The 14,014-nt window shown below is 35.0% G+C and overlaps 1 protein-coding gene across 1 annotated transcript; it reads right to left on the bottom strand.

The window, feature by feature from the left end:
• Positions 1–6,212: 6,212 nt before the first annotated feature.
• Positions 6,213–12,373, bottom strand: LOC136409539 (protein phosphatase 1 regulatory subunit 36-like). Its single transcript, XM_066391115.1, has 7 exons — positions 12,211–12,373; positions 7,586–7,706; positions 7,341–7,538; positions 6,984–7,272; positions 6,714–6,933; positions 6,456–6,662; positions 6,213–6,405 (listed from the first exon to the last, which is right to left on the bottom strand). Exons 1-7 carry the CDS (start codon positions 12,288–12,290, stop codon positions 6,213–6,215), a joined length of 1,308 nt encoding a protein of 435 aa, XP_066247212.1. The 5' UTR covers positions 12,291–12,373.
• Between the last annotated feature and the right edge of the window lie 1,641 nt (positions 12,374–14,014).

Raw genomic sequence — 14,014 nt, 5'->3', positions numbered from 1 at the left:
TAATATCATCAAAGTTCATCAGCGCCAGTCCACATGGACATTATTCAATGCCCCAACCCTTTTATCCAATTAGCCAGGATTTTAGAGATGGAAATGCATGTGAGAAGATTAAACTCGTTAACAAGAGGTTTTGTCTACCTGTTGTTATTGCCAACCGTTTGGTTATGCATTACCTGTCGTTGGTGATTATTTTTTGTAATTCTAGTTTTGCTAATTGATATATCCATCCAGGAGGGCGGATTTGTTTGATAAAAGGGGGGATAGCGAGGATTTAAATCATTTTCCATTTTTTCGTTTGTGTTTAAATTTTTGTTTGCTTTGATGGAGGTAATCAAAAAGTTGAAAATGGAGATGCATGGAGTAGGTTTTGAGATAATAATGCTTCGTTGCATAACCGGCGTTATTCTCGATATAATAAAAAAAATTAACTGCAAAATTAAAGTTACCCTGGATATTTCAAAAATATGCTCTATTCATTTCAGTTCTTATTTCTTTATCGTTTGCCAAAATTTTCCATTGGGTCTTGCCAAAGTTCCCCAGAACACCAATTAGATCAGCGTAGAATTCCTGGGTATTCCCGGCATTTCCGGATATCCTCAATATTATTATAATATATGGTGATTTTCTGTATAATTTCTAGTCAAATATTACACATTTGGGCCTCCTCAACATTTTTCAGAATTCAGTCAGATCAATTTCACTACCCGTTTTTATAATTTTTCTTATCGTTAAATTTAGATTGTTTTCAATAAGAACCATACGATTCACAAAATATTTATTCGTTTTTCCGAGCAGCATAGTGTTCCACTATATTTTCCTTATTTCCACACCGTTAAAACTTCACATGAATTCTCCTAGGGATATAAATGGTGTTGTGATGGTCTCTGAAAATTAAATTACTATTTAATCATGTTTACGAATACGCTGCTTACAGGTTTTCAATTCGATTTCAAGGTAGACACCCAGTCATAAATGAATCTTTTTTCAGGCAAATTACGTTCCAGGATAGAAAATTAAATTTCCTTTCCTAATAATAAATATTTCCGGAAAAAGTTTCATAATAGACGTTAAGTGAACCGTGCAGCGGTTAGAATTTCCCTTTTGAACATTATTACCGAGGAATTTGGTGGCGTATTATCTAGCCACACAGTTTGGGGGACGCTTCCCGTATGAGACCACGCCCAGACGCATCTTCAGGTCGAAGGCGCAGGCGCTCGATAGGGGATGCAGGTACGCCTATGCCATCATATTTCATATTTCAACCCCCGTTTCGACCGCCAGACTGCACCTTTATTACGGTTTTATTGCCAGAAAAGTTCATTTCGCCTCGGTGAACTGTGGATAACCGCCTCATGTTGGCCTCAGTAAAGAGAGGCAGAGGGATCTCCATAATGTATCATAAGTTTTCAAGAGTGTAAATATATAAGTTCACAAGGGGTTTGAACATCTTTTAACCCGTTGTAGCAGACCTTTTCATTCCTTGTAAATATGGCAAGTTTCTCTTCAGACTTGATCTTAAACAGTCAAGAAACTCGCCATTAGTGCATTTTCCGAGAAGATAAAACACCAATAATTTGCTTATCGATATCAAGGAGCATGTCTCTTACTTTTCCAGAAAGATGGATTCAATTTTTGTCCTTTTGGCGGCGGAAAATTCTTTTAATTTGGTTTTTAAACATTTCATTAATTCCTCTTGAAGCGAAAAAATGATCTTGAATTTCTCTTACTCATTTTCCAGGGTGCTTTATAACCCAGATTTATTTGCAAAAAAATTTTGAGATCATTTAATTGACCTGGAAATATGTTTTCAAGTATGGTTCGTAATTTTAGGATACAATTTGTTATGGTATTTAAAGAAAATAAGTTCCTATAAACATGCGACTGGAAATGCTTAGATGCCGAGGTACAGGGTGTTGAAAATTAAAAAATATATATTATTATTTAAAATAAATTTGGAATAGTCAACGCTAAGTTTTTAAAGTTTTGTAGTTTAGTACGTTGGTAAAGAACTGCATTTTAAGTAAAAGACACTTTTCATCTACCGCCGGTCACTTGAGTTAGTTAATGCATCTGAGTCATTTCAGCGTTGGTCAAGTTATTAATTTGCGAATTTTATTATCTAATCCACAGTTTATATTCGCAACTTATAACTAGCAAAATGCCAAGATCTCGATGCCGAACTAGTAATAAACAACAGAAAATGCATGCCATACATACATATACCTTGTTTTTGTTGCAGCTTAATAAAATCAGCAAGTTTTTTTTCTGAGAATGTGATAGAATTAAACAAAAAACCAAGAGACTTTTTTGTTGTAAAATATTAGGAGAACCTGAAAACAATAAAAAATGTTAAAAAATCCATTCGGGTTCTATATTTATAATGAAAATTTATTTTATGGTAAAAATGCAGCTCTTTACCAATACATAATAATTAAAAAAATAGGGGACCTAGCATTGACTGTTCTAAAGTTATTTCAAATAATAATATAGTTTTTTTAACATTCAACACCTTGTATCTCGAAAGCTAAGGGTCTCCGGCCACATGTTTATACGGATTTTTTTTATACCATAAGAATTTATTCCGAAATCACAAACCGTACTTAGAAAACACCCTGTATATAAGGAATTCCAAAATTATTGAAAATGAAATTGTCAGTGAGCACATAAGAAAGGCTTTCCACACATTCTTCATATTATGTGTCAATTTATCTTTTAAAAAATCACGAAAGTTATTCACAAGGCCTAGAAGAAATCTCTGTTGTTTTTATTAAAAAAAATAGGACTAAATTCCTTTTGAAAGTGCGAAAGGCGTTTTAATTGACTTTTTATACTTCTATTTTTTATTAATTCCGGCTTTCTTATGAAACATTATACTATAACTCCTTAATCTCTTCTCCGCATTCTGAAGGATTCTAAGATAATCGGTTTAGCTCCAGATTAATTTCAGGATCGATTGATTAACCTAAATTTGTAATTCTGAGGATTTCAATACAATATTCCATGGTAGTGAAATTCTCATTTCAACACACTTCACAGAAATAACAGAAAGACTGGAATAAATTCAGGCAAGATGGAAAGACAATCGTCACAATTGGATCATTTTGAGCCCTCTTTGTCTTACAAGACAAACAAGACAATCCCCTTCTTTTTGCCTTCAACCAACTATTGGAGCATTTCCAAATGCAATTTTTTTATTTTCTTTGCATAATTGATTATCAACGATTTACTTGCAAATGTTTTGACAACAAGGATAGAAAGACCAAATATTCGATGGCGTCTTCCTATGGAAATAAAGAATTTATATGTGGTAGCCAAAGTCTTTAATCTCTTCTCATTTTGAGAGGCTCAAAGTAACCCAGATTTAGCTGCAGCATAGTTTCAGGAACAATTGATTAACCTAGAATTGTAATTATGAAGATTCCAATGCAATATCGCGTGATATTGAAAACCTCATTTTAGGGCTTCTGAGTAATCCGTAGTAACCTAAAGGAGAATATCAGAGGTTTATTGTTTTTAGGGCGAATGTTTGGGTGAAAATTTGATCATTTTCTCAGTAATTTGACTCAAACAATAGCTAGTCAAGGTCTTCTTAATAATGCGAACATTTCCACCCATCAAAGTACGCCATATCAATTTAATAAACATGTTGCAGGGATTTAAGAATCCGCTGTTTAGCGAAAGGCGTTAGCTATTGTACATCCCGTTCCCGCTAACAAAGCCAAATGAAACCACTTATCTCCATGTTGACATTTAATGAAATTTCCCTAATTATAAACAAGTCTATTTAACAAAGCCCTAAGCGCCATAATTAGTTTATTCAACCTCATTTAACCCTAAGCACCGCTAGATGGAAACAGAGAGAGGAATAATATAGACATTTTATCCCGACCGACCCTAGGGATAACAATGGATGCTCCCTGGATAATCCGCTCGCGAGGGGTGTGTCCTGGACCAATCCCACCCCCTGCTGCGGTTGGAGGGGTAACAATGATGATCACCCAAAACAAGAGTATCTTCTGTCAGCAATATTATTAGGCAAGATAACAGAGTAATTCTGAAAAGTTCGGCGGCTTCATTTGTGCTAATTCACTTCGGGCAGATACACTATTGGACCTTCTACGGTTCCGAGGTGTAGGCCATTGTTATTTAGGGCAGTTGGTGATCTTGAGTTGCGAGTGTGCGAGTGGTGGTGCAATTAAAAGGGACCGTAATTGGGGGTTCTCCACGCAAGGAGTACTAGGAATAATTCCATTTAGTCGGTATGTATTCTTTTGATATTTCCCTTCTAGTTCTATTTCTATTAATCCATCTTCCAGTATCCGAACGATTTTTTTTGTTAAGAAGTTGAGAAAACCTAGAACTTTGGCCTTTTGATTGGCATAGCGGGAATACTGGCGTTATGGTGTAATAACCAATAAACTTCTATTTCGATTTAGTAATATTCCTTTGGCGCTCACCAATTGTAAGATATTTACTTCATATTTGCAGTCTGTGCAATATGTTATGCTCTACCTAGGTTTGTCTATAAGAAAAAAATAAGTCAAAATTTAACACCCTGTATCTCAATAACGAAACGTTTTCAAAAATCCGCCCACCTTTTCTCAAATTTTTCAGCGAGGAATTCGTTGTTGATTAGTGCCCACTGATTTCGGAACACACTATATAACAAGTTCGAAATAGGGGAATTCAGAGCCAGTTTCCTCAATTTTGACAATAAAAATTGCAGACATTTCAGAATAACATTTTTGTTTAAATTTTCATGTTTTTTTAATTTTAGCAAAATCAAGGAAGTTAACAAAATCAAGGAATAAACGTTGCATTTACAACCTTCTGAACCTCATTTAGATTCCAGAATTAAATCCACTCAGAACAACTATTCAAAATGTTTCCATGTAAACTTCCACTATCCAACTATACCTTCCAATATCTAGTGACTTTAACTTAGATTAGAAGTTCTTTCATGAATGTTTATGACTAGAATGATCTTATAAGAATATCAGACGTATCTCAGGAAACTGTTATAAATCTAAGCAAGAATTTGAGGATTTCTGAGTACTAAAATACCTTGTATATATTGAATATACTTTTGTAACATGCATTGCAAGCTCAGGGTGTCCCGCCGATGATCTTCTGCATTTTTCTCCTTTCACGAGATCCAAATTCAATCAAAAAATCATTACAAGATTTGAAAGGAGATAATTTCGAGGTATTAAAATGCATTGAAATCAGTGGCGTACGTGGTTTACAAGCGCTAAAGGAAATTTGAAGAAAATACGTAAGATTGAAATCGCAAATGATCCTGTATATTTATGATTTTAAGTTTCCCCTCTAGCACGCCTTCATTTATCCTTTAATTAGTATTTTACAATCACGGACTATAGAGGGAACTTTACGGTACTCAAGTGCATTAATGCAAAATAAAATGCATAAACATTAGTGGCGTGGTCAGTTAATTAGACCTGAAAAGGAATTTCATGCGTCTTGGAATAATGTATGCAGCATGACTTGCAAACACATCACGAATTCTGACTACCTTGTAATGTAATTATTGTAACCACTTAGCTGTGTAGGTGTAAGTATGGACACAAAGATACAATTAAAAAATTAATTTTTCCTCACCAGCTACACCCTCAGGTACCCAACACCAAGATGTGAATCTCAACTTTAATCAATCTCCAGCGACCAGTCCTTTAGTCCTACCTCCAAATGTATGATATGCTACACCATTACAACAATTACACCAACACTCTGAGTCGGTTCTTGACCAGTTACCACCAACTGGAGGACCAAAATGAAGACAACGACAACACGTTGTCGGGTCTTTGTGACGACTCTACCGCAGAGGAAGAACCGCGTTGCAGGAGCAACTCTTCTGCCACCAGCAAATCGTTCACCATTGCTGCCATTTTGGGATTAAATAACAATGAAAGCGGGAATATTTGTAAGAAATATTTTGTGCCTTTTGGAACAAAAAATACAATTTTTGCAACTATTTTAGGTAATTCAACGACGGATCTCAGTGTGATGAATCTAACAGTCCATCCAGCTAACAACGAGAGGTCGCTAGTTTCCAACTGTGGTAGAATACAACTGCCTGTAAATCGACCTTTGGTTCCTTCGGGGTACCAGGTAGCGTCGCATGGAATTCAACCTTCGAAGGTAAATGGTAAGTGATTGATAAAATTACATTTTTTTAATCAAAATATAATAATTTAGGGTACAGAAGTGAGGTAAACAGATGTTCTAATGAATTCTATTTCAGAAAGCTCAGTATTAAGAGTCATTCCTTCCATCTCTAAATAGGTCCTCCACATCTTGCACTGAGTAATTCTTGCCTTTTTCGTATCCTCAGTTTCTTGAAACTGACATGGTTGCCTCGAAAGAGTATCACAAAGCAACATATCCCTAAAAAAAATCAATTTCTCCACGTTCATTTTCACATAGTCCCATCTGACCTAAGTGGAGGGTTCGGTGGTATCCTGAAATCTCCAACTTTCTTAAGATTGGTTCTTTCCTCGGTTTTGAATATCTCCTTGGGGTTCAACATGGCATCTAAATACTTTCGTCTCATCCCCAAGACCCCAATTGCTATCCTTGAATCCTCTAGGATCTCCTCGGGGGCTGCTAAGGCGAGTTCCAGGTAGCGAATTCGCTCGTCCGCCCTAAAAAGCGCCTTTATTTGATTTTGAGTGATCATGGTCTTATTTATTTACGCAGGAACGTTGTCAATTCCAATAGATAAAAATCTATAGTCGTGATCATCAAAAATTATCTCTTGAATAGCCGGTGATCTGAGTGGATTCTTTTTCTTAGTTCTGAAAGCTGTTCCCAACAAAATCCTCTCCTCTTCTAAAGTCACCTCCAAAGGGCATTTTCCAGCGTGCTCCACAGGACTGTATTTGATAGTCCTCATAAGCCTGTTTATTTCTTTATCTACAATTTTCTGTTTATGACAATTGAATGATGTCATAAAGTTTATCTACCGATTAATGAATAACTTTTCCTAAACAATGCAATCCAGACCACTTTGGTGCTCATAAAAATGAGGGTCTCAAAGATGCGTCGGTCTCTGTCGGACAAGGAAACGTTGTTATTCATATGGTGCAACTTTTTGACGTCTCCAATTCCCATTAAGATAGCAACATAATTTCTGGCTATCATACTTCTCAAATCTGCTAAATTATCCCGAACTTCGTTTTCTAATTGGGTAACGATTGGTTGCCTCAGCTTGCGAGCAGCTTCCTTCCTTCTTAATTGCATTTTATTCCAGACCTTTATGCAATTTATTGCCGGGAATTAAATCTCATTACCCGAGAATTTATATTATGTCCCTAACTTACCAGTAAATAGTATTGGAAGTAAACGATCATGGACCGGAGAAATCGGTCCATGGAAATTGTGTGGAAATAGGTGATGAATTCTGGGAATAACCGGTTAATTTTGGTTGTGAAGATGGCCACGTCTTTGATGTCTTGAAGGGTGACCACAGCAGTGTGGGAAGACTTTACTTTCCTTTGATAATATTTCCTAAAGGTCGACTAAAGGAATAAACCATAACAGGAGTTTTTGAATGTGATTTATTTACCTGCGTGTCTGAGTCCTTAGCATTTAAAACAATTCGTCCTTTATCGAAGTTCTTTCTTCTTAATAATGAGGTTCCAGTTAAGTCTTGACTGAATCTTGAAGTTTTCTGAATAACGTCTTTCCTAGAAAAGCAAAGTGTTTACTGAAAGTTCACAAATCTAGCGAGAAAAAGATGAAATATTGCTTTGGGAGTTGCTCTTGGATATTAAGCTAAAACAGCTTATTGAGGCTGAGACATTACTCCATCGTTCAACTCATCCCCACATCCACACTTCATTCTTGAATTGATCTTTCGTATGATTCTAAAGATGATAAATTGATCAAGTAATTATTATGTTAGTTCACACTATAAGTTAGAGGTTGTTTTGGAAGGAACTAATTTGTTTAGTAGCTTGAGGTGATTTTTTTCACATTTTGCTGAAGCCTGAGCAACCTAAATTAACCTGATGTGGAGCTAATCTGACTTAAAATACCTAAGTTAGAGGTTCTAGATACCTATATTTATCTCAGAAAAGTGAAAGTTAGAGGTACAGAATATCCTCACCAAACAGTTTCACAATGAAACATCAATACTGTGGCCCGATAGCGTTTGAAAGGAAAAGTTTACGTGGTCTTTGCAGCATTTTTATGAATTTTTTTCATTCTGCGTTTCAGCTCGTGGCCCAAAACACATATCATCAACCCTCCTCCAATCGAAAAAGACGTGCAAAAGTAAAAGGGTGAGGACGATTTTCACCCCAGAACAACTAGAACGTCTTGAGGCTGAGTTTGAAAGGCAGCAATATATGGTTGGGCCTGAAAGGCTGTATTTGGCTCACACGTTACAATTAACAGAAGCACAGGTATAAAGCCGTTATTGTCTATGAATTATTTAGTAATATGTGGAACAAAAAATGGGTATAATAATTAAAAGTCTTTGGTTTCATCACGAGATTAATTTTAATTGCAGGTGAAGGTGTGGTTTCAAAACAGACGGATTAAATGGAGGAAGCACCATTTAGAATTAACACATCAAAGGCTTGCGGTTCTGAAACAGCAACAAATGCTTCTCGACGAGTCTCATCCAGATGTTCAGGATACGAATAGCTCGGAAACGGAAACTTGAAAATAAGGCATTTTCGCCAGGTTACACGAACAAAGCATTGTTGCTTTTTTTCTGAAAACTGAGGTTTTTAGCAGGTTTTATCAGTTTATTATAGGAACTCAACACGTGTTTCAATCGTTCATCAGTGATCTCTTATACAATGCTAAATGTAAATAGTCTTTTTTCATATTATAGGATTTCCACTGTTTTCAATGCAACGTTTTGTATTGGCGCACTATCAAAACTAAGTAGGAAATAATGAATATTTTGTTGATCATATTAGCTCCAGAAGCATTAAGTTATACACATGTGCAACAGACTTTAGAGTTTATTATAATTTCGCAAATTTTGGAGGTAAGGTATACTTGTAATCAGTAAATGCAATAAACATATCTTGATGTTAATATCACTGAGTGATCTACTTACTTATCTCACCCTTTAAAATTTCAAAACGTCCCTGCGAAAGCACAACCACTAGACAAAAATCCTTTTATGGTACGTCATTACCCACACCATTTTTCAAAGGGATGAAAGGGAGTCGAAAATTCATAACGCTTGTATAGATACCGCTTTATGTCTGTTTCATAATCCAGAACCCTCAATGAAAATTATTTGCAAATGCAATTGTGGCTGCTCATGATTATGTGGCATTTACCGCGTCACTGAGTTTTAATATTAATCGATTACCCCTCTCATATAAAGGGGCAGAGATATATTATTCCAATTTGTCATTTCGCCGCTTGATACATTTTAGGGGTTGCCCGATTATATTGTATAGATTTTTTAATTACTCATTAAGTGCGAGTGCGAAATTACCAGGTTCTGGTTCTGCACCCGCAATCCACCCTTTGCGTAGCTGCATTCAGCCTAAGGAATCTGAGGCATTTCAATTAATTCCATGGGTCAAAGGAGACCCCCGGGTGACGTTATATGGTGGAGAAATTAGCCTTTTCCGCATGTCGAGTTGGAAACAGTCAGGAAATTATCTCAAAGATCCTTTTTTCCCCGATTCGAAAAGGGGCGTTTTATAAAGTTGTAAAGCGCACTTTTTAAGACGAAATTAAAAATAAAACTCTGCATTCAAAGAGAAGTTAAAAGTATAACAAAGCGGGATTATATTAAAGAACCCCTCATCCCGGCAGCCGTCCGACGATATAAATTCGAGGACCGATTTGCGCGACGCTTGATTTGATTTTAACCTTTTGAAAGTCGTCGATGGAGTTTTTGGATTGTATATTTGCAGATAGTTTAAAAAACTACCATTAGAAAAGGATGAACACACACATGAAAATGAAAAAAGCTTAAAACAGCATTGAGGGAGGAGCTACATTGACAACAAACATCTTTAAAAAATATTGAAAAAGTGACCTATTTTTGTTTTTTTTTATTTCCGCATAGCTCCTGCAAGAATAAAACATGCATTCTCTTACTATTTCTGTCTAAATATCCATTCAATTCCCTACGATGATTTTCACAGCGAATTTCTAGTTGAGAAGGATTACTAGTATGGGCTTAAAATTTTTGCAATACTCCCTCAAATTCCCACTTATATTTCGGCAAAAACTCCTCCACTAGAACGACAAATGACGATTAACATAGTTAATCATGTAGGCATTGAGGGTCGTCCCGAAAGGGAAGAGGCAATACGGCAGCTGTCACCCTCTGCTATCTTTCTCTTGATATATGACATTATATCCGCAGATACGCTTGTTACGTTATGAAAACAATATGAATTCCTAACCGCATTTTTCCGCTTTCTGTTTGATGTGTAATTACGTTTTTAAGCGCCCCTATTTTACTTTATTTGATTCCCGGCCCGTTTATTTACGGCTCACCGTCTATGGTCTTTCTGTGATTTTTTTTCACGAACAGAATTGTTTGATTGTTATAGCAAAAGTAGTGACATACAAATACTGTATTTAAAGCGCTAAATCCAGCAATTCATTGTCCAACCGACATGCTCTGGCCGACACCGCATCCAACCGACAATAAAGTCTAACAGAAATCTTACCCAACCGACCTTATGATACTTGATAAATCTCGTTCGATTAACGATTGAACGCAACGATCGCATCCAACTGATCAAATATCATACTTTCAGATTAGTTTCAACATCTTAACCGTGCTGGTATTTATTCGCCTGATATTTATAGAAAAATTTAAGTACATTTTTATGTATTCTTATGGCAAGACTTGATGTTATTTAAATGTATTGTAGCAGTAGTTTCACTACTAAGCATTTGTGTCATATCTTCATTTTTTATTTGTTTCAACTTTATTGAAAACGCAAAAAGTGTTATGTCCAACCGATCTCCTTCTGACACAGCGACCGCTACTACGATAGGTGTATTATCAATAGAGCACAAGAGAAGTGCAAATTTCGGTTCTGCATGCAGAAGAAAGAGGATGCAGACTGGAAAAGTTTTTATCATTAGTGGAAGCAATCGAATTCAATTTTCGAAACGTCGATCGTTTACCTCATCGCATTTGCCCAGTTTTAAAGCAAAATTTTGTCGCGTAAAAACAAAGGATCATAATGTTGCTTTTGTGTTAATCCAATTGCAGAAATCAATTCTGTGTTGAAAATCCCTTGGTAACCAATTTTTAAAGGGCGTAAAATGCGATGGAAACACTTTCTCTTTCCGTAGAAATTTGGCGATTCCCGTCGCTTTAGAGATGCGTCTAATATTAGTCTCTAGATCCTCCAATATTCGGATAGATTTCCTCTTCTTGGCACACAGTGAAAATTTTTGATTTCACACAGAAAGCTCTTTAAAACTGATTGCCTATTGTTGGGATAAAGTTTTAGGTACCTTTCAGCAGCAGGACAACCTGACTTTCACTAAAATTTCTTTCTGCATAAACACAAACCATATTTCTCATTTCAATGTTAGTTCAGGTTATGCATTATTTCGAGACATTAGTGAAAGTCTAACACAATTTACTAACAATTCTAACGAAACAACCTGTTCGCTAGTATAGTTATGACTAATTATTAGTATCAAATAACTTGAAATAGAAATTTTAAATTAATTTATCGGATTCAAAAATCCTCCTAGGAGAAATTTCAAACCCGCAAATCAGACACTATGAAATTTATTTCTAATTTACAGAATAAAAAAATACTTAAGCATTCTATGGAATGAGAGCATGCAACATTTTTACAAGCCATAGTTGACTCAATCGCCATATTAGTTTATCCGCTAGCTCGCTATATTAATTTGTAGCGATGTTTTTGGGAGACCCTGTATATATATAAAGAGAAAGATATTCATGTGTAAGTATTATTAAATCACATTGGAGGTTTAAACTGCAGGTATAAAAATAAAAAATTCACAAATTTGAGTCAAAATTACTAATTCCTTGTAGCTTAATTTCGTGATTTAAAAGGCAGAAAATTTGAAAGTTTTTGCAGGAAAAATCAAATTTGAAACAACAAAATTTTCAAAAATATACCGAAATAGAGGCAGAATTGTAAATTTCCTGACGAATTTTTGGACTTGCAAGCTTACTAGGTAACTATAATAAACACCGAGTCTTACCTCATTTTTAAAATAGCGTCATCATCAGCACATTGGAAAAATATCTTGCATTTAAAGCCAAAAACACAAACTTTCTCCATCTTACACCAAGGCTACAACTTAAATGAAAATGGGGCCACATACTGGGTGGAAAAGCCATTATCCATGGCCATTAAACCTTCCATTGTAATATGTATTTGAGTTGAAATTGAAACGTTACGCTTGATTTAGGTCCTTATATCATCACACTACTTGTATTGAGTGCGTAGGACGATTTGATATTGATTTCGAGCTATTTAAGTTACAACAATGGAATTTTTGTTAAAATTCTGTTAAAAGCTCAACATACAATTTATTAAATTTATAATGTATTACGTGTTCAAATCAAATCATAAACGGGGAATGCAGTAATTGCTAAAAATTCATATCGTTGGTATTTCATGAACCACTTGTCTGCATTTAATAGGAAGTGAGCGCTTTTATGTCGGAAGCGATTTCATTTTGAGCAAAATTATTTGGATGATTAAATTACGGTATGGCGTTTTACCAGTATTATTACATTTGGAGACTAAAGAGGCAAAATACAAGTCAGTGGGCAGATATTCTGATATCTCAAGCCCTGCCCACCGAATTGTGTTTCGTCTCTGTTACCATTTTGTAGGTTTTTGATATTATCGCTGTATAAGTGGTAGGTGTGTTTATCCCTAAACATTTTGTCGAAAAAGACTTCTTAATGAATAGGAAAAGTTCTCATTCGTTAGCCGAATTACATATGATGTGATTAAGAGCATATATTCATCTCTTGAGTGCTAAATCGTAAACATTCTCTTGCAAATTTAAATCATGGTTTTCTACATTGCGACAAATTTAATGCGAATTATAGTGAATAACTTTTGAAGATATAAATTTTAGCAATAATTATGAATTTTGTGGTTTCATTCCGTTGTTTAAGAAGTTGAAAATTTCAAAATTCCATTCATAAAACAAAATTCTGAACTTTTAATTCGTAGATGCAAAAAATATAAAGCATTTCATTAATACCAAATTCGAAACAACTTTGAAAATTTTATGGTTTCTACTTGGGTGGTTTAAAAGTACAAAATGTTTCGCACAGAAAACTAAACTACAATGGGATTTAAATTACGAGAACGACTGGTCAAAAATTTCTAAATTTGACTTGCATGAATTTTAAATTTCCCCCATTTGTTTTGTAATTCAAAGATATTTATGTTGTACATTTTAAAACACCATTAATGCTAAGTCTGCCCTCCTTTAAGGAGCATAACTTTTTTGTCCCTCAGTATGAAATTTAGTACTAATAAAATTTTTATCCGCTACTTTTCTATGCAAAAAAGATGTATCTTATATTAAATCTCAATGAATCTTCCTTCTTGAGATATTTTCAATTCATTTCATAGTCAATCTTGTCTCTGACAATTATAGTGTTAGGATTTGGTCAATCATTAATAGATAGACTAAAAGCAATGTCTCGATTGACTATTAAAACGAAAATATCCATCAGTGTTTTTAATAAATCGCTCTCTGAGAAAATGAAAATGATTTTTGCACTTTCTATGTTAACAATTACCAATAATACAACATTGGAAACATAGAGTATTATTGCTTGTAACTGTATCTTACAAGGGGTGGCCGTTGAACGCTCTTACAAGGTACATATATACCTTTTGTTTGTATAAAACATGTTGTGCAATACAAATTTTATCACAAATTACAATTTATTTCATATTACCTCGTTTCTTTACTATAGGTACATATAAGTCCTCTATACAAGTGTCTTTAATAAGTTTCTAAATAGACGAATCTC

Source organism: Euwallacea similis, chromosome 6 (assembly GCF_039881205.1).
Source record: "Euwallacea similis isolate ESF13 chromosome 6, ESF131.1, whole genome shotgun sequence".
Classification (NCBI taxonomy): Eukaryota; Metazoa; Arthropoda; class Insecta; order Coleoptera; family Curculionidae; genus Euwallacea; species Euwallacea similis.
Note: the sequence above shows the minus strand (reverse complement) of the source record. Positions and strands in the feature narration are given on the sequence as shown.

What these genes read in the sequence shown, in the direction of transcription:
- LOC136409539 (XM_066391115.1), bottom strand. Translation starts at nt 12,290, where the DNA reads ATGGAGAAAGTTTGTGTTTTTGGCTTTAAATGCAAGATATTTTTCCAA. An exon ending in GACGCTATTTTAAAAATGAG is followed by an intron (nt 7,707 to 12,210) that starts GTAAGACTCGGT and finishes TTGCTTTTCTAG; the next exon opens with GAAAGACGTTATTCAGAAAA. An exon ending in GGAATTGACAACGTTCCTGC is followed by an intron (nt 6,663 to 6,713) that starts GTAAATAAATAA and finishes GGCGCTTTTTAG; the next exon opens with GGCGGACGAGCGAATTCGCT.